This window comes from Callospermophilus lateralis, chromosome X (genome assembly GCF_048772815.1).
Source record: "Callospermophilus lateralis isolate mCalLat2 chromosome X, mCalLat2.hap1, whole genome shotgun sequence".
NCBI lineage: Eukaryota > Metazoa > Chordata > Mammalia > Rodentia > Sciuridae > Callospermophilus > Callospermophilus lateralis.
The window spans coordinates 34,414,874-34,440,506 of record NC_135325.1 but is presented as its reverse complement, the minus strand read 5'-3'; the positions used below and the strand labels follow the sequence as shown (position 1 = coordinate 34,440,506).

Sequence of the window (25,633 nt, the reverse complement as noted above, 5' to 3'; positions counted from 1 at the left end):
CCAGCTGGAGTGTCTGACTTTGTCTCCTGACTCTGTCGGTGGATCCTTGGGCGTCACTCCACCCCCTTGTTACCTGTGCTGGGATATGCAGCGTCCCAGCAACAAAAAGTCTCCTCCCATCACTCAGCAGTCTGAAAAACTACTACAAGGCTGGGCAAGGAGTGTGGACAAGGGGGTAAGATGACAAAGCAAGGGAGTCTGGGTCCCAGCTTTTAGATGGAGTGACCAGTATACATGCCTGAACCAGAGTACTTTTTACAAAACATCTTTCACAAGTGAAAGTGTGCAGGATCAATTTCATTTCACAAGTGCTTGTGGGATCAGATGCATTTTTAACTTGGAGACATATGACTTTAAGGATGTCTTTTAAACTACAGGTTGAAGGACATGAAGAGAGGATAGAAACATGCCCTCTCTGTTATACCTTTTATTTCCACTGGCTCTTTTCTATCCTGTCTCCAACACACTTAAGTTCTGGCTTGCCTGCCCACCCCCTGCCCCTTCCATTAAGGTCCATTTAGAATTCTAGAACGTCTGAGGTGGACCCTTAAACCATTACCTCTTAAACTTTAAATAGTATGCAGATCACCTGGGCATATCGTTAATTTGGGATTTGGAAGGTTTAGCTTGGGGCCTGATGTTTTAAATTTTAAATTGCTGACAGGTTCCCAGGTGATGCTAATGTTACACATCCATTGACCACACTTTGAATATGGAAGAAGCTCTGGTCCCATTGCCTGATTTTATTAGGTGAGGAAATTGAGGCCCACGTTGCCCAGTGCCACCCAGTTAGAACTAGACCCTATGCATCCTTCCTATCCCAGTGGTCTTTTCAGCTGACTTTTTTTTTTAAACTGGGGAGGGGTTGCCTAACCCCTGGGAGCCATATCCCCAGCCCTTTTTATTTTTTATTTTGTGACAGGTTCTTGCTAAGTTGCTGAGGCTGGCTTTGAACTTGTGATCCTCCTGCTTCAGTCTCAAAGCTGCTGGGATTATAGGTGTGCACCTCTGCACTTGGCCTTTCAGCTGTTTTCATTGAAACCTTGCTGTGTTCTCTCTCCAGTGCCTTGCTGTATGTAACCTGCCTTTACATGTAAAATGAAGCTGCTACTCCTTCCTTGAGACTATTTTGCTCAACTTCACTGCTGCCTTGTGTAGGTTTCAGCACGAGCCCTAGGATGCCCAACACTGTCTCTAACAATTATCAGTGTGTATATAGGGGAGATGGAAAGTCTGAAAAGGGGAAAGGAATCTAATTTTCTTGACCAAGTAAAGCTCAGGATTTTGTTTGTGATGGAAGTGGAAAGTGTCCTTTTATAAAATAATGTTTTTGGTGGTGTTAGTCCTCCCCTCCTCCTCTCTTTACCCCTAATGGCAGGGAAGTTAGTTTATAGGTCATTGTATTTATTTTCAAGTTATTAGAGTTCAGGACAATCATTGTAGCATTTGACCATTATCTGAATATCCTTATTTTCTCTGAGGTTCAGTCTGTAATATCAGCTGAGGTTTTTCTAGCCTGTTGATTCCAGATTTATTCTTTCCCCTGGAAAGATAAAGGTTTCAGAGCATGAGTTTTTGTTCATCCATAAAAAAAAATGTATAAGCATGAATGATAATCGTGGTTTTCATAAAGTGTAGTTAAGCGTGGGTGCACCCAATTTTGCTTTATTATTGCTTGGCTGAGTTTTGAGGGATGAGATGGAAAATAGATTTGGATCCAAGGCAATAGGAGAGTAAGATGCTCTATTTATTGCATACCTACCATGTGTGCTTTGTAATACAGATTTATATTTGATCTGTATGCCTCCTCTTTAAGTGGTATTATAGTTGTCTTGCAAATGAGGAATCAGAGATGTTAAGTTAGCTGATCTCAGACTCCAAAACCTGTGCCAGTTTTACTTCCCATCACTACAGCCTTTAGCTTTTTTGGAATGTTTTTAATGTGATCTGAGAGACTTCATGGTATTTTACAAAGACCCCTAGAAGGAGCTGAATAATTTATACTGCTTAATAGTTTGTCTTGGGTAATAAGCCACGTAACTTATCTGGGGCTATAAAGTGGAGAGTTGTACCTGCTCTGCTTAATCTCATTGTTTTGTTATGTTTAACTGAAATAAAATGTCAAGGCATACTTGTGTTGGCCTTTCCTCACCTACAAAATATTTAATATTCTCCATCCAAAGCAAAACCCAAATCAGCCTTCATCCTTTCTTAGGTTTCCTCCTAAGCTATAGTCTTAACTGCTTCCTTTCTTTTTTAATTTTTTTGAAATTTTTTTTAACTACATGACAGCAGTGGAATGCATTACAATTCTTATTACACATATAGGACATAATTTTTCATATCTCTGCATATAAAGTATGTTCACGCCAATTTATGCCTTTATACATGTACTTATACATGTACTTTTTTTTTTCCATTACAATTCTTAATACACGTATCTACCACAAGTTTTCTATCTCTGTATATAAAGTATGTTGACACCCAATTCAAGTCTTCATACATGTACTTTTTTTTTTAAATTAATTTTTATTGTAGGTTGTTCAAAACATTACATAGTTCTTGATATATCATATTTCACACTTTGATTCAAGTGGGATATGAACTCCCATTTTTACCCCGTATACAGATTGCAGAATCACATCAGTTGCACAACCATTGATTTACATATTGCCATTCTGGTGTCTGTTGTATTCTGCTGCCTTTCCTATCCTCTACTATCCCCCCTCCCCTCCCCTCTTCTCTCTCTACCCCCTCTACTGTAATTCATTTCTCCCCCTTATATTTTTCCCCCTTTCCCCTCACTTCCTCTTGTATGTAATTTTGTATACCCCTGAGGGTCTCCTTCCATTTACATGCAATTTCCCTTCTCTCTCCCTTTCCCTCCCACCTCTCATCCCTGTTTAATGTTAATCTTCTTCTCATGCTCTTCGTCCCTACTCTGTTCTTACATACATGTACTTTGTATAAAGATGTCCATCACATTCCACCATCCTTGCTAATCCCTTGCCCCCTCCCTTCCCCTCCCACCCCTCTTCCCTATCTAGAATTCATCTATTCCTCCCACGCTCTCCCTCCCTACCCCACTATGAGTTAACCTCCTTATATCAGAGAAAACATTTGGCATTTGTTTTTTTTTGGGGGGGGGGGGATTGGCTGACTTCACTTATTAACTGCTTCCTTTCTTAACTAGCTTGGCCCTCACCTAGCATATCAATTTCATTCTAACCAGGCCCCAACATATTCTTTCTTTTCCTATTTTTTTTTTTGAGGTACCGAGGATTGAATTCAGGTCTTGCACATGCTGGGCAGGTGTTCTACCACTGAGCTACATCCCCAAATCCCCCTCCCCCAACATACTCTTTATATTCAGTACTCTGAAACAAGTGAGATGTCCCTAAACTCTGCATCTTCAACTGCTCTGCTGGGCTTGAGCTTTCTTTGCCTGGAAGTCTACTTGGGAAACTCTTTGTCATTTAAATCCAGAGCAACTATTATCTCCTCCATGAAGCCTTCCCCATCTCTTGATTTTCCATTACCTATTTATAGTACTGTCTTAGTTCAGGCTGCCATGACAAAATGCACAGATTGAACAGCTTCAACAATAAACATATCAACTAATCACCTCCTACAGGTCCCATCTAATACCATCAAATGGGGTATCCATATGAATTTTTTGGAGACAAACATTCAGTCCATAAGAAGTATCTACCTTTATTAAATCATTTGCTACATTTTTATGCTAATGTTAAGAGTTGTGCATGTAAATACCTCAAGGGTAAATTACACAATTTATTTCTGTTTGCATCTCTTTCCTAAAGCTACTGTTACAGAGTGGTAAGTTTGTTGCATTGCCTTGGGAGATCTTTCTTAGGGAAGTTTATTTTTTGTTAAATGAACTTGGAAATTGAATGTGGGTGGAATTGCAAGGACATTTGTATCTAAGCAGAAATAGTCTCTTGTGTACCCAAACAATGATTGCTTTTAATAATAATGTATTTACTTTTTACACACACACACACACACACACACACACACACACTTTAATTATTGAGGACTCACAAACTAAAAGAACCTTTAAGGAGATAAAGTGGGATCTTATACTGAGATGGGAAAAGGACTCTCCTCTGGGTTGTAATGACTGTTAAATTCTTATGAGAAATGATTTTCAATAATTTCACTTCTTCTGCTATCTCATCTTTTGATTTTTTTTCCCTACCAGGTGTCTAGGATTGGATAAGAGTTTCTTCTGATTAAATGCAGCCTCTGAATACTGTCTGGTCTGTCATGCATAATGTGTGTGGACATCGGCTTGTCTTTTCTATTAACTGTTGTGGCCAGGACCCCATGCCTTATTAAAGATCATTAAATCTATCAGCTTGTCTCCAGACCATATGAGCTACTTTGGACTTGATTGTTTTCAACTCAAAACTCTCATATAATTTGTTCCCAGTGTTTATAAGCTATATGATGGGCTAAGTCATAGGCTGAGTGCCTCCAGAGGATGGGAGACATTATGCTGGGCTTTTTATATAGAGTATCTCATTTAATTTGAACAGCCCTTTAGAGGTAGATATGCTTATTTTCATTTTATAGATGAAGTCACTGAAACCCAGGGAGTTTTAAGTAGCTTGCCCAAGCTTAATTGTGATCGAACCAAGATTTATTCCCAGATCTAACCAACTTCAAAGTATGTTTTCTCCTCACGATGTTATAGAGAGACTGAGTTTTTTTTTTTTTTAAGAGTTTCCAGAGAATTCTGTGATGTTTCTGGTGAATGGTGATTTAAAGAATCCCTTTCTGATTACAGCCCTGTCTTGTACAAGATGCCACTGCCACTACTACGACAAAGCTCCAAACCTGAAACAAAGAAATTTCAGTCTGGCAAAATTGTGCCCTGTGATCATGACTTCTCCAACAAGGTTAGAACAAGTCATTTTTTTTTTCCTCACATAGTCTTTGTATTAGCTCAGTACTATTTTCACCCCAAATCTTTTAGAATATGTCTGATTAATCTGAGAAAGTGATGAGGGTTGGAAGCCCTTAAAAGTTGGATAATACCAGCAAGTTAGAACTTGGGGAGAAAGTTCTTTCTCATAAATATATGATTCACATGAAGGCCTCACTCCACAATTTTCAAAACCAAACAATATTCATTTCTCATTAGTGAAGTTGTCTATACTCTTTCTCTGAGAAGTTCTAAGCAACTTGCCAGGAGGCTGTATATCCTGGAAAGAGTATGAAGATTATATCAGCAAATGTGTTACCATGCTTTTTATAGAAACAGGTTGAGCATCACATTTGAAGAATGTGGGTACAGTTTAACTCTGATGGTTTGACCTTTAAGATAATCTGACATTGTTATTCTGACCATGATATGTTCTATGTTCATCATCACATATATTTTAATCAGAATTACATTGACACTGATGAACTGTCATCAAGAGAATATTTCCTAGAGCAAACATAATTAGGTCAATTTAATTTTCTTGATTGATTTTCTCTCAGTGCAGATAAACATTTGCTAATCATTTTCACTTTTCTTATTAAAATGATTTTCACAGAGGGTTCAGTTTTATTCCATGTAAATTTATCAGGAAAGATTTGTTATATTGGTCAAGATTTTGTCTATATCCATTTTTCTTATAGGATATCTGCCATTTTAAGTTTTCTTTTGTGGCAGTTATTTCTCCAAACCAAACTTTCTTGGAGCACATTTTTGCAAATCTAAGTTCTATTAGGTTCAGTTTCTACTGTTGTACTGATTATTTCTACCAGTAATATTAAGTAGGAATTGGATAATAGCCTGACATTTTATTTCTCATTTAATTTGTGAGAAAATAATATTTAGTTTTTTTGCTAATAATTTCTACTAAGATTATTTATCATGAATAAGATAAAATACTTTACTTATTTCTCAACTTAATAAGTAATACTTTACTTATTTCTCAGCTTAATCAGTTAGAAAACAAAAGTAATTTCTCAGAACTTCAAGGAATGTTACATTGTGCTGGAATAGTTTGTTGTATCATGAATCCAATTCTTTAAATTTCTGATCACTTACTATGCCATGTACTGATGGTACTGGCATACCTGGAGAACAGAGCAAATGAGTCAGATCCTGGTGTCCTGTTTCACATTATAAGAACTGTCTCATATAGGTAGAAGGTAGGGTTGTTCTCAGAGTTTCATAAAGGAAATCTGAGACCTAGGAGACATTAACTAAACAAAAGCTGTTAAGGAATAGAAGAGCCCTGCAGTATGGCTTGCCCTGACTTCTTGCATAGATACCTAGGAAGAAAACCCCCTCTGCTCTAGAATATTCACTCTTCTTCTTCTCCCTTATATTCACTAACAATTATTAAAGATTAATCTGATTAACCAAACTCTTCTTAAAATTATAAATCTTTCCATGTGAGATTTATAATCATATTGGACAGTATACTTTTTTTTTGTTGTGCTGGGAATTGAACCCCATGTGAGGCAAACACTCTACCAACTGAGCTATATCCCCAGCCCTAACAGCATATTTTTATAGGACTGGGGATGTGGCTCAGTGGTCAAGTGCCCCTGAATTCAATTCCTGATACCCCCCCAAATACTATTTATGTTCATTTATAGTTTATACAAATATTTTTGATGGTGCTGGGGATTGAACATATGCACGCTAGGAAAACACACTACCATTGAGCTACACCCCCAGCCCTTTATACAAACTTAAAAAAAAAACTGTATTCTCTTTTTTTGATCCTTAAGTACTTAGTCAAGTAGGTTATCATTCTAATTTTACTGATAAGAAAATTGAGGCTCAGGGATTAAGTGATTTGTCTATGGTCAGCAATTAGTAAAGAGCTGATTCTGAAACAGGATTTAGGTATGTACACTATTATCCTTATTAGAAATGTCTTAGATCAGTTACTTTAACATAAATATTTGTTAGATTATTGAACTAAGTTACCAGGAAGCACCAATATTAAAGCAACAACTAGGAGTGGTGGTGGTTAATCTTGGATAGGATATCCATAATTATGAGAAGAATAAGAGGAAAAATGAGCTTCATCAAGCTATTTCCCCATTCTGAGAATTACTCTGAAGGTTACCTTGTCTCTTCACAGTCTTTTCTCCATCATCAGTGACAGTTACCTTCTGGGATTCTACTAGCATCTCTGAGGACTGAAATATTCTTTTGCTGTAGTTTATGCAGCTTATCATATGTATCTCTAGTTACTTGGAAATTCTGGAGTTTTTCTAAGCCTTGAAGATGACCCAAAGTCCCTGAAGAGACTGTTCACAATTGGATATATCATTTACCTCTTCTTTTTCAGAAGGGGGAGAATCACCAAGCAAAAATATCTCCATTTTCACCTCAGGGGATGGTCAAAAAGAGATCAGCTTTTGAAGATCTTACCAATGTGAGTATGCTAGTTCAATTCTTTGCCATGATTTTTGCACAAGCCTTATATAACCTCTTCCTTGAAGGATCTTTCCAGTTACTAGACACTGACCCTCTTTGGAATGGTAAGAGCGGGTTTTATTTGGAATCAATGACCTAATTTCACAAACTGCAGTGGCTCTTCTACTGACACAAACCATTTGGGTCAATTGGTAGGATTCTCTGGGAGTGGCAGATAGTGTGATTAGCAGATATGAAATTGTGGATCACTATGAGAACAATGGGGTATTGTGTTTTCCTCAGGTCCAGAGGTGGCTCAGCTGTCTTCCTAGGCTCTGGAGATAAGTATTTTGGTGTAATCATTGTATTCTATGGTAGCATTTATTGATTCAAGCACTATGGATATTTTGGGCAGGACAATTTTTTTATTGTTTAGGCTGGACCTCAACCAGCATATCTCTCTCCCAGATATTATATTCCAGCATCATCCCAATGACAATCAAAAATACCTCCTGAATCCACAGAACCATTGAGAACCAAATTTCAAAGATCTGGTCTTCAACTATGAAAACCTAGAATCTCAATTTTGATTAGAATTCTTGAGTATACCTCCAAGTCACCTACCTTCGGGTATTATTAAAATACCAGCAAAAATAATGATTAATAGACTATTGTTAGTTGAATATAGAATCAGGACAAATGATAGTCTTTGGTCATAGAAAATAGTAATAACTGATGCCTACTGAATGCTTACTATGTGCTTATTAGGCAATAGTTTAAGTACTTTTTTCCTATATCCACTTACTTAAACCTTGTATAACTCTATGAGGTAGATACTGTAATTATCTATTTTACAGATGAGGACTTTATCATTATTGACATTGAAGTCTATTTCATCCAGGCTACAGAGAAACCTGGTGAACTATTCTTGTCTCTTACAATAGAGTGCTTCTATGGCTGCCAAAATACCTGTATCTACCAGGTGATGCTTTAACTCACTGGACAAGATGGGATAAGCTTTAGCAAGGTTTTTTTCTTTGGATCCCTGCTCTTTAGAATCAGTGTGACCATCTTTCTACTAATGCAGTGTCTTTTCTCTGCAGATTCCAGCATATATGTTAGCTTTCCGTGTAATTTCAGATTTGCTATCAGTTGGTAAAAAGAGCTCCCTTACATACATATACCTAAAATTTAGGTTCTTTCTTGGCTTATTTAACCACACATCTAGAAACTTGATTGAAATAAGGTAGCCACAGATGCAGTCCATCTTTTTTGTAACTTTCGTTCATCTGCAGAGCCCATGGAGGAATGCAGTGGAACGGTACAAGGTGTCTTTGTCCATTTAGGCTACTATAACAAAATACCTTAAGCTGGGTAACCTATTGTTTATACAACAAAAATTTATTGCTCACAGTTTTAGAGACTGGGAAATCCAAACTCAGGGTTCTGGTGAATTTGTTATCTGGTAAAGTATCCATTTTTCATGATTGATGTTTTCTAGCTCTGTCCTCACAAGGCAGTGGGGCAATCAAGCTTCATTAGGTCTCTTTTATAAGGATACTAGTCCCATTCATGAGAGCTCTCCTCTCATGACTTAATCACTGCCCAAAAGGCCCATCTCCTAATATTACCATATTGGGGATTAGGTTTCAACATATGAGTTGAGGTGCAGGCACAGATATTCAGATCATAGTAGTCTCAAAGCATGTGAGAGACCAACATTCTTGCCAGGTCTCAGTCCTTTTTCCCATGACGTTTATTTCACCATTCAGAAATAACAGACACAAATGAGTTGTACCAATAATAGGAACTCCATGTAGATATGCAGGACTTCCTCATAGGGGGCAGAAAGTGGGGAACAGGGCATCCCAAAGCAGCATCTCTTCCTGTAGCTTCCCAGCAGCTCAGTAAGCCCATTTCTCTTCTATCATGTGCCACCACACCTGGCTAAAGTTCTAAAGATTGTTTTGGTCACCTTGAATGATCTTTGGTGCTTTCCACAGAAATTTCCACCAATATAATGTACATAAGCTATTCCTAGGGTCTAGAGTCTACAGATGTCTGAACTTATCAATTTTAGGTTTGAGGGCTCCTTATTCTGTGAATTTTAGGGATTCCCTATCTGGTGATTTGCTTCTTCCTTTCAATAGTACTAGATCTCCATGTCCCTATCTCTGTCATCTTCTCAACATTTGCTATAGTCAGGTCCTGGCCTGACAACTAGAATTGATCTGTTTTGATTCTTTAATAAACTGAGTTTTTCTTTCCATCTCCTTTATCATTTTTAGCATGGGAAGAATTTTTGATACGTTAGTACTGGTGCTAAGCCAGTAGACAAGGAGATGGGGCCTATATCTATAAACCATTTGCCTAAATGGTTTTGTGACAATAGGATTTTCATCTCTATTCTCCCGTTTCATATTATGAAGAAGTATAGGTAAAGGTCCTCTTAAGCTTAGATCTGAAAGTAACAATACTTTGAATCTGCACATATGGCAGATAGAGGGTTCCACCTTGGGGGTTAGGGTCTCCACCACTCTTCTGCCAAAAATGCACCTACTTTCCCATTCTGAATCTTGATTGCACATATGAGTACTTTGTAAAACTTTAGGTGAAATTAAATGAAAACTCCCCTCTTCAAAAAAAAGAGCAGTCCTCATTTTGTATTTGTCAGTGGGAAATGAAGCCAGAGGTGGATAACCTGAGGTATTAAGAAAGAATTTCCTACTAATTTGTAGTTGCTTATTATGATCTAATCATACAGAGGCACTCTTTTTTTTCTACTGTTCATTTGGAAATAAATTTAAATTTACAGTGTTGTAGAAATTAAAAAATAGTGCAACAAACATCCCTATACATAACCCTATACACTCTAGGACTTCCTCATAGGAGGCAGAGAGTGGGGAACAAGGCCCTTTATCCCTAATGACTTAAGTCTTTATTTCCTAAAAATAGGTAAATTGTCTTATACAACCACAGAACAGTTATCAATTCATATTGATAAATTTATATTATTCATATTGAATAGCACTATAGTTATACATTTACATGATACAGCACTTTTATGTAATCAGTCTTCCATATTCCAGTTTTGTCAGTTGGCCTATAAATATCCTTGATGACATTTTCCCCCTCCAGTAAAGGATCCAGTCTAGGATCACATATTACATTACTTTGTGGTTTTAGCCTCTTATCTGGTAGCCTTGTTCTTTAATAATATTACCACTTATGAAAGATACAGTCACACCCAACTCCCCTCTTCATAAAAAGAGCAGTCCTCATTTTGTAGTTGTCAGATTATTTTTCTTGTGATTAGATTGATGTTATACATTGTTGGCTAAAATGTTGTGCAGGTGATGTACTGTCCTGGTAGAATCACATCTTAAGCACATGCTGCCTATTGGCCTTTCATTGGTAATGTTATTTATTTACTTATTTATTTATTTTTGTGGTACTGGGAATTGGACCCAGAGGTGCTCTACCAATTGAACTGCATCCCAAGCCCTTTTATTTTTTATTTGAGATAGGGTCTTTCTACATTGCTGAGGTTGGCCTCAAACTTGTAATTCCCCTGCCTTATCCTTCTGGGTAGCCGCAATTCTAGGCATGTGCTACTGTGACCAGCTGCTAATGTTATTTTGATCACCTGGTTAAGCTGTTGCCTGATTTCTCCCCTGCATAATTATTGTTTATTTTTCCCTCTGGCAATTAATAAGTAGTCTGTAGGACATATTCTTAAGAGCTTGCAAATAATCTGCTCTTCATCAAAATGTCCCCTAGGTGGGACACCATCCTTGATGATTTCTGCCTAAATTAATCTTTATTATGATTTTTCTTACTCCAGCACTCACTCCTCATTTATCAGTCTTTCCCTGGCATTCTGCTACAAGCTTGAGCCTTCCCTTCTCCCCTGTAATTATTGGTGTGGGCTCATCAATTCCTGTTGTTTTCAGTGGTTCATTGTTCACTATACTTTATTTTAGTGCTCAAATTGTTTTAGATTTGTCCAATAGGAGTCCTTGCAATCTTATTACTCTGTCCTTGTGACATGCTTTCAATATTTTTTGAGCATTTTCTTTCTAACATAAACAAGATGTTCCAGGCTCATCTTACTCCAACTCTGTCCCCAGCCCTATAGCAAACCATTTCTCCAAAGAGTTCTGGTTTCTCTCAATGGAAGTGGTATTAGATACCAAGGTCTCAGTACTACGTGTGTTACTGGGATATTTGCTTTTTCTGCTCTTCCAGAAAACAGAGGTAAGAAATTTCTGTACACATGTTATGGTTTGAATATATGGTATCCCCTAAAAGCTCATTGTGAGACAATGCAAGGAAGTTTATAGGTAAAATGATTGAGTTATGAGAGCTTTAACTTAATCAGTGCATTAATCTACTGATATGGATTAATTGGGCTGTAACTATAGGCAAGAAAGGTGTAGGTAGAAGAGGTAGGTCACTGGGGGCATGCCTTTGGGGGTTATAGTTTGTCCCTGGTGAGCAGAGCTTTCTATCTGCTTCCTGATTGTCATGTCCTGAGCTGCTCTTCTCCGTCATGATGTTCTGCCTCACCTTGGGCCCAGAGTAACAGAGTCAAACTTTTGTGGACTGAAGAGACCTCTGAAAATATGGGCCCAAAATTAACTTTTCCTTCTCTCTGTTATTCTTGTCAGGTCTTTTGGTCACAGAGGTGAAAAAACTGACTGAAATAACACACAAACCCACACACAAGTGTATTTAAGCACATGTATAGCTATATATATATATACACACATACACATACAGATATACAACCAATATACAGACACATACCTACTTTGAGAATTCATGAATTTTCATAACTCTAATTCTAATACACAGATTTTTGTATTCCGTTGTTGAGAGCCACAGCCGAAGGGGCCCCAGCAAACTTCCAGCTGCCAGCAAACTTCCAGCTGCCAGCTGATGATTGGCTCACAGCGGCCCCAGCAAACTTCTAGCTGCCAACTGATTGGCTCCTCTGCAGTGATGCTCATTGGGCTGTTTCCCCACCCTTTCAGACCACAGAGCTGCTCATTGGGGGACTTTTTTGGCTCCGCCCACACGACTAGCCAATCAGCCTCAAGAACTATATTGAATAGAAGTGGTGATAGAGGGCATCCCTGTCTTGTTCCAGATTTTAGAGGGAATGCCTTCAATTTTTCTCCATTCAGAATGATGCTAGCCTGAGGCTTAGCATAGATTGCTTTTACAATGTTGAGGTAAGTTCCTGTTATCCCTAGTTTTTCTAATGTTTTGAACATAAAGGGATGCTGTACTTTGTTGAATGCTTTTTCTGCGTCTATCGAGATGATCATATGGTTCTTATCTTTAAGTCTATTGATGTGGTGAATAACATTTATTGATTTCCGTATATTGAACCATCCTTGCATCCCAGGGATGAATCCCACTTGATCATGGTGCACAATTTTTTTGATGTGCCTTTGTATCCGATTCGCCAGAATTTTATTGAGGATTTTTGCATCTAGGTTCATCAGAGATATTGGTCTGTAGTTTTCTTTCTTTGAGGTGTCTTTGTCTGGTTTCAGAATCAGGGTGATGTTGGCCTCATAGAATGAATTTGGAAGAGCTCCCTCTTTTTCTATTTCCTGAAATAACTTGAAAAGTATTGGTATTAATTCTTCTTTAAAGGTTTTGTAAAACTCCGCTGTATACCCATCCGGTCCTGGGCTTTTCTTGGTTGGTAGTCTTTTGATTGCTTCTTCTATTTCATCCATTGATATTGGTCTGTTCAAATTGTGTGTATCCTCCTGACTCAGTCTGGGCAAATCATATGACTTAAGAAATTTATCTATGTCTTCACTATCTTCTATTTTATTGGAATATAGGTTTTCAAAATAATTTCTAATTGTCTTCTGTATTTCTGTAGCATCTGTTGTGATATTGCCTTTTTCATCCCGTATGTTAGTAATTTGAGTTCTCTCTCTTCTTCTCTTCATTAGCATGGCTAAGGGTCTGTCAATCTTATTTATTTTTTCGAAGAACCAACTTTTAGTTTTGTTAATTTTGTCAATAGTTTCTTTTGTTTCAATTTCATTGATTTCTGCTCTGATTTTAATTATTTCTTGCCTTCTGCTACATTTGCTGTTGTTTTGCTCTTCCTTTTCTAGGGCTTTGAGATGAAGTGTGAGCTCATTTATTTGTTGGTTTTTCCTTTTTTTGAGGAATGACCTCCAGGCGATGAATTTCCCTCTTAAAACTGCTTTCATTGTGTCCCATAGATTCCGATATGTTGTGTCTGTATTTTCATTTATCTCTAAGAATTTTTTTATTTCCTCCTTTATGTCTTCTGTAACCCATTGATCATTCAGTAACATACTGTTCATTTTCCATGTGATGTAGGATTTTTCCTTTCTTCTTTTATCATTGATTTCCAGTTTCATTCCATTATGATCAGATAAAATGCATGGTATTATCTCCACCCCTTTATATTTACTGAGGGTTGCCCTATGGCATAATATATGGTCTATTTTTGAGAAGGATCCATGTGCTGCTGAGAAAAAAGTATATCCACTTGATGATGGTTGATATATTCTATATATGTCAGTTAAGTCTAGGTTATTGATTGTGATATTGAGTTCTATAGTTTCTTTATTCATCTTTTATTTGGAGGATCTGTCCAATGGTCAGAGAGGTGTGTTGAAGTCACCCATAATTATTGTGTTGTGGTCTATTTGATTCTTGAACTTGAGGAGAATTTTTTTTATGAACGTCGCAGCACCATTATTTGGTGCATAAATATTGATAATTGTTATGTCTTGTTGGTGAATGGTTCCTTTTAACAGTATATAATGTCCTTCCTTATCCCTTTTGATTAACTTAGTCTTGAAGTAGATTTTATTTGATATGAGGATGGCCACCCCTGCTTGCTTACAAGGACCACGTGAGTGGCATATTTTTTCCCAATCTTTCACCTTCAGCCTGTGTAAGTCTTTTCAAATCAGATGTGTCTCCTGGAGGCAGCATATTGTTGGATTTTTTTAATCCATGTTACCAGCCTATGTCGCTTTATTGGAGAGTTTAAGCCATTAACGTTTAGAGTTACTATTGATATATGGTTTGTACTTCCTGCCATGTTTGATTATTTATCTTTTTTTTTCTAATTTAGTTTGTTTCTCCATGATTAGCTTTCCCCCCCAATTGGCCTCAAGAGCAGAAGGAGTGGGGGAGGTTGAGAGGCTTGTGGGAAGCCGGTGGTGGCAGTTGGGCTCTGAGGGTTTTTCCTGAGGAGCTGTGGGGTGTGGTGTGTGTGTTCTAAAAATAAAGTTTGTTTCTTTTGACAAGTGGATCCTGAATTGTGCCCAGCCAGACTGTGGCATTTGGTGGGCCATACAGGGAACAACTGAGGGTAAGTGATAAGGTAAACTGCTCGCCCCTGAGGGCAGGGCGAGAGGATGGGTAGCCATTTTAAGATTCTTCTTTTGTTTTGTTTCGCTTTTGTTTTAAGTTGCCTGTCCCTGGAGATGAGTGAGACGGAAGAAAAACCGCTCACATCTGAGGAAAAACTATTTGCGTCTGAGGAACAGATAGGGAGAAAGGATGGATGGACATTTCAGGAGGATAGAAAGGCTGATAAAATGATTTTGTGTTGTTCCATTTTTGTTTCATTCTGTCTTGGTTTTTTTGGTGTTATCTTGTTGGGTTGTATTATAGTAGAAATATGGGATCAGAAATTAGTAAAAAAAACAAACCGAAAGAGTGTTAAGTAAATTGTTACAGGAAGGAGGCATCCCAGTAAAATCAAGAGCAGTCAGGGCATACGTTGATACAATACAAAAATGTAGCCCATGGCTTTTTAAGGAGGAGTTGTTAAATATATCACAATGGAACCATCATGGTGAAGATTTAAAAAGAATAGAAAAGAAAAGCCCAGGGACTCTGCCAGTTGGCACATTGCCATTGTGGACATTTTTATCTTGTTTGCGTAGTCCAAAGCCATCAGTTCAGACAATGGTAGAGGAAGGAGAAGACATATTGATTCAAGTAATAGAGAAGGTATCTCAAGTTAGTCAGACAGAGGAAAAGATTCAAGTAAAAGAGAAGGTCTCTCGAGCTAGTCAGACAGAGGAAGAAAGTTTAGAGCAGAAAAAGCCATCAGGGGAAAAGTTACAACAGGAGACTCCTACTAACACCTTTCTATCACCAGAGGGTGTAAGTGTCCAACCAACAGCTCCACCTCTACAGGAGACTGCTACTAACACCTTTCTATCACCAGAGAGCATAAGTGTCCAACCAACAGCGCCACCTCCATATGCTGGGAGGCTCCCAACCCCCGCAGTTGATAGTTGGGATCCTGAGACAGGATCTCAAATATTAACATGCCCTGTATTTGAGCAGGCAGTAGGGAAACGAATTCACCATGCATTAAATTTCAAAAAAGTGAAGCAGCTAAAAGAGGCTGTAACAACCTATGGTCCTCAAACACCATTCACTGTAAGCATGGTCGAATCCATTACCAACTTGAACATGACGCCAGCAGATTGGGCTAGTATGTGTAAAGCTAAATGGAGGACAATACCTGTTATGGAAGGTTGCCAATGAGGAATTTTGTAAGGAGTCGGCTAGGTGAAATGCAGCAGCTGGTTATCCTCAGAGAAATCTAGATATGTTGTTAGGAAAGGGACCTTATGAGGATCAGCAGCAACAAATTGCATATGATCCTGGGGTATACATACAAATTGCTGTAGATGCGGTTAGGGCATGGAAGACTTTACAAGTACATGGAGGTTTACAAGGTCAATTATCTAAGATAATACAAGGAGCTAATGAACCTTCCGCTGAATTTGTAGATAGGCTTATTCAAACAGCTACCAGAGATTTTGGGAATACAGAACAAGCAATGCCATTAATAAAACAACTGGCTTATGAGCAAGCGTATCGTTGGTGCAGAGATATCATTAGACCATGGAAACATGAAGATTTAAACACATATATTAAATTATGTAGAGACATTAATGAATAAGGGCAAGTCGTGGCAGCTGCAGTACAACAGGTTTTAGATGCCAGGCCAAAAACATGCTACAATTGTGAACAAACAGGACATTTTAAAAGGAATTGCCCCGTAGGAGGAGGGTTTAACAAAACTAGCAATCAAAGGAGTAGAACACCGGGTATTTGCCCACGATGCCATAGAGGGAGACATTGGGCAAATGAATGCCGTTCTCAAACCACCATAGAGGGTACTCCATTATCAAAAAACGAACAAGGACCAGGTGTCTATCCACGATATTGTGGAGAAAGGCATCGGGCTCCATTGCCAAAAAATGGACAGGGGGTGCCCAGTGCTCCGGGGCCCAAGACCACAAATATACGGAGTACTGGAGGAACCCAGCAACCCCATCAGGGTAGTACCCAGGACACATTGTCCATTAAATCACTCACTAGACAAACCAGAGGAAGTGCAGGATTGGACATCTGCGCCTCTGCCAGAACAGTACTAACTCCAGAGATGGGAGTTCAAATCATTCCCACAGGGGTAAAAGGACCTCTTCCCAAAGGAACAGTAGGCTTATTATTGGAACACAGTTCTTCTACTCTAAAAGGACTTATGATAAGTCCTGGGGTAATTGATCCCGATTATGAAGGTGAAATAAAAATTATAGCCAGTTCTCCAAAGGGTATATCAGTAATTTCACCAGGAGATAGAATAGCACATTTACTAATAATACCCAGCCTACATGATAAATTTTCCAGTCGTACTGTAGAAAGAGGTTCCAAGGGATTAGGCTCCACAGGTGTAGATTGGGCTATGCTTTCTTTAAATTTAGATTCTCGCCCCATGCTAAAACTAAATATTCAAGGACATGAATTTAATGGGCTACTGGATACAGGTGCAGACCTTAGCATCATCTCTCGTCAAGAATGGCCAAAATATTGGCCATTACAACAAGCCACTCAAACGCTTTGAGGCCTAGGAGTGGCGACTAATCCCCATAGAAGTGCAATGGTATTCGATTGGAAGGATCCTGAAGGATGTGAAGGAACTGTACAACCATATGTATTGGATCATCTTCCCGTAAATTTATGGGGACGAGATGTCCTAGATCAATTAGGTTTGACATTAACAAATAACATCAATCAAAATGCACCCACTATTATGGCTAGACAAGATTTTAGGAAAGGAAAAAGATTAGAAAAACAAGAACAAGGTATAGTAGCACCAATACAAATAGATCAAGGAACAGACAGACATGGGTTGGATTTTCAGGAAGGGCCACTGAGACAACAAAAAATTACTTGGAAATCAGAAAGACCAGTATGGGTTCCTCAGTGGCCCCTGACTAAAGAAAAGATACAAGCAGCCCATGACCTGGTCAAACATCAATTAGTGGAAGGACATATACAACCTTCTGTATCTCCCCATAATACTCCCATTTTTGTCATCAAAAAGAAATCTGGTAAATGGAGATTATTGCAAGATTTAAGAGCCATTAATACTGAGATGGTTATTATGGGACCTGCTCAATCGGGGATTCCTCAATTGTCTGCTTTGCCAAAAACTTGGTATGTTTTAGTTATAGATATTAAAGATTTTTTTTTTTCAATTACATTTCATCCTGAGGATAGTCCACGTTTTGCATTTACTATCCCTGCACTGAATCATGAAGGTCCTTATCAGAGATATGAATGGAAAGTACTCCCTCAAGGGATGGCTAACAGCCCAACTATGTGTCAAATTTATATTAGCAAAGTAATCCAGCCACTTAGAAATCAAAATCCTGAACTACAAATATTTCACTATATGGATGATGTATTATTAGCACACAAAGATAAAAACACATTGCTAGAATGTTATGCCACACTTACAAACTTATTAAAAAATCATAATCTAGAGATAGCAATAGATAAAGTACAATTAAATTTTCCAATTAATTATTTAGGAGTTCTATTATCCTCAACCATGGTCTGTCCACCAAAAATTCAAATACAAGTAGATCAACTCAAATCACTTAACGACTTTCAAAAGTTATTAGGAGACATAAATTGGATAAGGCCTTATCTAGGTATACCAACAGGAGAGTTGGGACCTTTCTTTGGTATCCTAAAAGGTCCATCAGATCCAAATTCACCCCTAATGTTAACGCCTGAAGCAAGAAAGGCATTAAAACTCATTGAAACATATATGGAAAATATGCATTTGGATAGAATTGATATAAATTTGCCTTTGTTATTTATTGTACTACCAAAAAATATTCCTACAGGAGTATTTTGGCAAGAAAGTCCATTATTATGGATACATTTATCTTATTCTCCTAACACTATTCTTACTAGGTATCCTGAGGCTGTAGGACAATTAATACTCAAAGGAATAAAAGCAGCAAAGGGAGTGTTTGGAATTTCTCCCAATAAAATTATTAACCCATATACTATGAATCAAATTGATGAGTTAGCTAATGAGTTAAATACTTGGGCAATAATCATGTGCAAATCTAATGTTTCATTTGATAACCACTTACCATCTAATCCTTTATTGTCTTTTTGGTCATTGCATCCTGTAATTTTTCCAAAAATGACAAGAAAAACACCTATCATGAATGCTCCAAATATATTCACTGATGGGTCAAATAATGGTACAGCAGCAATAGTTACACCTGATCAAACTTTTACCTTTTTAGTACCCAAACAATCAGCTCAAAAGGCAGAGAGATTAATGCAGTATTACAGGCTTTTGTGATGTTTAAAGATTCTGTATTTAATTTATTTTCCGATAGTCAGTATATAGTTAATGCTATAGTATCCCTTGAAGATGCTGGTAGGATTTCCCCTTCCTCTACTGTTTTCTCTTTGCTTTTCACTATACAAAGTCTAATCTGGGACAGAAAAGATCCATTCTTTATAGGACGTATCAGGGCACATACAGGATTACCTGGAGCCCTTAGTTTGGGCAATGATTTAGCAGATAAAACTACACATGACATACATATTTTCTCTACACTAGTTTGGGCAATGATTTAGCAGATAAAAGTTCACATGACATACATATTTTTTCTACACTTTTTCATAAAATGTTCCATGTCAATGCTAATACTTTACAAAAGCGTTTTAAAATAACTAAGGAACAAGCTAGACAAATAATAAAACAATGTCAAAATTGTGTGACCTTTTTACCACAAGTTAATCTTGGAGTCAATCCTAGAGGACTGATACCTAACCATATTTGGCAGATGGACGTCACACACTTGCCAGAATTTGGAAAATTAAAATATTTGCATGTTACAGTTGATACTTCTTCTGGATTTTTGATGGGCTCCCTTCATGCTGGAGAAAAAACTAAAGATATTATAGCTCATTGCTTACAAAATTTTGTCACTGTGGGCGTTCCAAAACAGTTAAAACCAGATAATGCCCCTGGTTATACTTCTACCTCTTTTAAACAATTTTGTTCATCATTTGGCATAACTCATATAACAGGAATCCCATACAATCCACAGGGACAAGGCATAGTTGAAAGAGCTCATCAAACTACTAAAATGTACTATTAAAGCAAAAAGAAGGAATTGGGAAGGGGTATATATTTCCCAAAGATAAACTTAAAATAACACTTTTTACTCTAAACTTTTTAAATTTGGATTCATCAGGGCTTAGTGCTGTGGAAAGGCATATGTGTCCAAAAAATGTACATAAGCCCGAGGTACTTTGGAAGGATATTCTAACAGGACAATGGAAAGGTCCTGACCCAGTAATTGTCTGGAGTTGGGGGTCTGTTTATGTGTTTTCACAGGGAGAACAGCAGCCGATTTGGTTTCCAGAAAGATTAACTAAAGCGATTTCTACAGACCAAAAAGAAGATGATTTGGCTCAAATCCATAACAGCTGATATCCAAAACTCCAGTTTGGCTATCCTTACATCTGTGACAGAACCAGGATGCTTTTTTCAATATCTATTTTATTATTACCCTTTCCCACATCATGAAGTTCTGTTTTGTTTTTTGAGCTCATACAGACCTAGGTTAATGTTTTGCTGATCAGTTCTATTTTTTGACTATAGAGTTTTTAAACATTGCAATGGAGATTTCACCTGTAAAAAGTTATAAGGCCTTTACTATTATGTGTTGTATGTATTATGTTATGTGTGCACACTTGTGTTTTATGTTGTATGTACGTATGTCCATATATCATATATGATGAGTGCTCATGAAAAAATTGATCCAAATATATATTTTTTTATTCATGTGATTTAATTGGTTTAATTTAAATTGGGTAAACAGCTGTTGAGTATTGTTTTAATATGTGAACAAAAAAGGAGGTTAACAGATCTGTTTGTTTACTTTCACCTTTCCTTTTCATTATATTTAATAATTCTGTTCAAGATAATGTAAATTGTTCAGAAAATTGTTTTCTTTTAATGCCTTCTGTAATGTTACATAATTTTTTTCTTTAGCCATTATTGCCAGAATTCCTATCTTCATCCCAGTGCCGGTGATGACAAAGATAAAACCAATCTACAGCTTCTGCAATAGCCATCACTGAACTGCTTGCAGAACTTGCCTGGACTATGTATCACTTGTATGCATTGTGAACTCACTTGTATGCATTGTGAACTATCTGTTGGTGCAGCGACTTGTGGTAGTGTTGGGGTATTTTTGCTGATAGTGTCATCGGTGGTACAATTTTTCCAAAAGGAGCCATCACTGAACTGCTTGCAGAACTTGCCTGGACTATGTATCACTTGTATGCATTGTAAAATCACTTGTATACATTGTGAACTATCTGTTGGTGCAGCGACTTGTGGTAGTGTTGGTATATTTTTGCTGATGGTGTCATTGGTGATACAATTTTTCCCAAAAAATTCCCCCAATGAGCAGCTCCGTGGTCTGAAAGGGCAGGGAAACAGCCCAATGAGCATCACTGCAGGGGAGCCAATCAGTTGGCAGCTAGAAGTTTGCTGGGGCCGCTGTGAGCCAATCATCAGCTGGCAGCTGGAAGTTTGCTGGCAGCTGGAAGTTTCCTGGGGCCCCTTCGGCTGTGGCTCTCAACATTTCTCCACAAACCATCCTGACTGAGAATATATACTTTGAGGGTATATAGTTGAATTGTTTTTTGCTTGTCTTTGGTTTTCTCTTCCTTTTTCCTTTAATGTGATTATAGTATTTATTCAAATTAAGTTCATTTGTTTCATTTCAAAACTGTAATTTTTAAGTTTATTTTTCCTGACATTATTCGTTATTCCATAATTTTTCATATTGTTTAATAGAGTTTGTCAGGATTAGAGTCTGGTCAAACTCCTGAGAATCCCATGTTAAATAAATGTCACTAAATAAGACAGGATAGTTTTATCACAGGTAATATTATGTTAGAGGTCTAAACCCCCAGATTCGTTGGTCTTGACATATCCAGACAGAAAAGCCAGACATATTCCATTTTTCTCCTTTGAACATCTTTTCAGGTCAAAGTAGAATGTGGTATTAACAAAAATTCTTTTCAGTTATTTGCCAGTCAGTATGCCTGGCATGGTGATCAAAATTATATCTCATATTCCATGGAATAGCAGCATTTAGGGTTCTCCTTAGCTAATATATACTAGTACTTTATACTGATTTTTTTTTCCTGCTGGCTTCCACTGTTATTGGTTGTAAGATATTTGGATTATCACTCCTGGGAACACACAGTTGTTCAGGATGGAGATGTGGGTCCAGACTTTCTTATAAGAACCACTTATTGGGTAAGTCGTGATTCTCTTCAATTTCTGGTCTGCTCCTCCCATTTTTTTATAGGCTTCTCAAAGTCAACCTGCACAGTCCAAGAAGGAAGCCAATAAGGAGGTTGTAAAAGATGTTTTCAAGAATATAAGCAAGAATAGGCGTGTTTACAGATCTGCTAAACACAAGGAGATGAAAATGAAAAGGTAAGGGGGAACTCAGATGGTATTGTTTTTGATGGTAAAGAAAAGTGTGTGACATCCTTATGTCTTCCCTAAGAACATGTTTAGTGAGCCACAGTGGTGACTAGCACATTTACCCTGAATGCTGAAGAGTTACAAGCCACTTCACTCTCCTCTTTCATGGTGTGTGTGCTTTTGAAAGATCCATTGTTGTTATTGAGAATTTTCCATAAGACCTTATGTTAATCTTTTCTCTATTTTGGTAATTCAGTCTCTGTTTGAGCTGGTCTGTGCATGGGAGTGTGGAGGCAACTTAACATTTCAAGGGACTCTCAGCATGTGACTGATAGTTCACCAGTTATCTCATCAGAAGCTTTGCCCCTTGTCACTTAAGAGGAATTACTATCTCCATGGGCCAAATCCATGTGTCCTCCAACTGTTACAGATAACTGTTTACATGCTGGACAAGCAGAGATGAGCATTGCCCATCTAAGATGGGAAAAATAATTTGCTTCTGAGAAAACTTTTCTTTGTGGTGCTGGGGATCAAACCCAGGGCCTTATGAATGCTAAGCAAGCACTCCAAAAATGAGCCATATCCCCAGGCCACTCTTACTAGAAAAAGACTTAGAAAGTAGAGAGTGACACCTTTCTTTATTCTCTCTTTATTCTAGTGGGAATTACTTCTTTAGAATTTCTTATTCCAATCTGCATTTGAATAGATTAGGTAAATTACTATGCAGGGCTATGCATAGGTTCCAGTGAGTAGGATATAAAGGTTGGGAGCTGAGTGTGGTGGTGCACAGCTGTAATCTAGAGACTTAAGAGGCTGAGACAGTAGAATCTCAAGTTCAAGGTCAGTCTTAGCACTTAGTGAGGCCCTAAGCAAACTTAGCAAGACCCTGCCTCAAAATAAAATATAAAAAGGGCTTGGGGATATGGCTCAATGATAAAGTACACCTCTGAGTTCAATCCCTAGTACTCTACCAAAAACAAAAAAGGAAAGGTTAGGAACTCCAGAAAATTAACCTGCTGTGTGCATAGAACTCTTTGCTAATTGCCCAGCAGAAAGAAATCAAACCAGAAAATTAGCATTTATACCTACTTGGTTTCCTGCTGAAATGTAATTCCAAGGTTGGGTTTACATGCATATTTGACCTGATGCTGGCTCTTACTTGGATATTTGATTTATTTTTAGTTAATCTTTGTTGTTGGTTAGGGGTCTAACTTCATTATTTTGCATGGAGATGTTTACTTTACTCAGTCTTGAGAAGACTAATCTTTTCCCTCTTGTATTGGCATACTTGTCAAAACAATTCAATATAAATATAAGGTTTTATATCTGGACTCTCAGTTTTATTCCATTGACCTATATGTCTGTCATTACCTATCATTATGCCAGTACCACACTGTCTGGATAATTGTACCTTTGTAGTACATTTTGAAATTGGGAATTGTGAATCCTGTGTTATGGCTTGGATCTGAAACGTCCCCCCAGAAGCTTGTGTGTTGAAAGCATAATTCTCAGTGCAACAAGGTTCAGAGATGGAGCTATTAGGATATGATTAGGGCTCTGATCTTATCACTAGATTAATCCATTGATAGCTAAATAGGCTATTGAATGGTAACTATAGGCAGGTGGGGTGTGGCTGGAGGAACTAGGCTGGGGGTGCAGATTTGGACTATATATGTCCTTAGCCCCTTCCTCTCTCTCTCTCCTCCCAGGCTGCCATAAGCTGAGCAGCTTTCATCTACAATGCCCTTCTTTCATGATGTTCTGCCTCACCTCATACCCAGAGTGATAGAGTCAGCTAACATCGACTGAACTTCTGAAGCTGGGAACCCAAAATAAAACTTTTCCTTCTCCAAGTTGTTCTTGTCAGGTATTTTGGTCACAATGACGAAAAACTGACTAACACATCCTCCAACCTTTTTTCTTTTTAAAGATTGTTTTCACCATTCTGAGTGCCAGCAATTCCACATAAATTTTAGGTTCAGCCTGTCAAATTCTACAAATAAGTCAGCTAGGATTCTTGTAGAAATTGCCTTATATCTATAAATCAACTTGGCAAATACTGCCATCTTAACAATTCTAAATCTTCTAATCCATGAACATATAATGTCTTTCTATTTATCTAGATCTTTATTCCAACATTTTAAATAGTTTTCAGAGTGTAAGTTTTACAAGTGTTTTACTAAATTTGTTTCTAGCATTTTATTATTATTGATATTACCATAATTGGATTTTTTCCCTTAATTTCATTTTCAGACAGATCATTACAAGTATGGTGAAGCACAGATTATTGATTAAATTATTTATTCTAATTGTGTGTGTGTGTGTGTGTGTGTGTGTGTGTGTGTGTAGGAGTTCCTTAGGCTTTTCTCTATATAAAATCATTGTCATTTGCTGACACAGACAATTTTACTTATTCATTTCCAATAGGGATGTCTTTGTGTAGAATTTTGTTGTCTCATTTATTAAAAAAAAATTTGGAGCCAGCTATGGTGGTGCACACCTATAATCCTAATGGTTCAGAAGACTGAGGCAGGAAGATTGCAAGTTCAAAGCCAGCCTCAGCAACTTGGTGAGGCTCTAAGCAACTTAGTGAGATCCTGTATCTAAATAAAAAATAAAAAGGGCTGGGAATGTAGTTCATTGGTTAAGTGCCTCTGGGTTCAATCCTGGGTATAAAAAAAATGGTACTGGGAATTTAACCCAGGGGTGCTTTACCAATGAAGAACATCTCTAACTCTATTTATTTATTTATATTTTGTGATAGGGTCTCTTTAAGTTGCTTAGAGTCTCATTAAAATGTTAAGGCTGGCCTTGAACTTGTGATCCTCCTGTCTAACCACCAAAGTCACTGGGATTACAGGTGTGTGCCACTGCTCTCAGCTTTCTTGCCTTATTGCTCTAGTTAGAACCTTTGGTACAGTGCTGAATAAAAGAGTGTCAGAGTTGGGCCTCCTTATCTTTTTCCTCATCATGGGGGGGATACTGTATCACCATTAAACATGGTGTTATCTTTTGTATTTTTTTTTGTATATGCCTTTATTAGTTTATGGAATTTCCTTCCTATTCCTAGTTTGTTGGGTGCTTTTTATTATGAAAGGCTGGGATTTTGTCATGATTTTTCTTAATGTAATGATAATGATCAATTTTTTTATTTCATTGTTGTATTATAGTACATGAATTGAATTTTGGATGTTAAACTAAGCTTGTATTCCTAGGTTAAGTCCTACTGGATTAAGGTTTCTTAACCCTTTATACATTGCTGGGTTTGACTTGTTAGTATTTTGTTGTGGATTTCTACATCTCTAGTCATAAGAGGTATTGATCTTTAATTTTCTTGTGATGTCTTTGTGGTTTAGGGTATCTTCATG

General features: G+C 37.6%; 1 protein-coding gene across 1 annotated transcript in view; it reads left to right on the top strand.

The window, feature by feature from the left end:
- The first annotated feature begins 4,826 nt into the window (after nt 1-4,826).
- Ccnb3 (cyclin B3) overlaps nt 4,827-25,633 on the top strand; it is a 46,090-nt gene continuing 25,283 nt past the window's right edge. The window contains exons 1-3 of the mRNA XM_077106428.1: nt 4,827-4,922; nt 7,326-7,412; nt 22,144-22,274. Coding sequence (XP_076962543.1) covers nt 4,827-4,922; nt 7,326-7,412; nt 22,144-22,274 — 314 coding nt within the window. The remainder of the gene's footprint in view (nt 4,923-7,325; nt 7,413-22,143; nt 22,275-25,633) is intronic.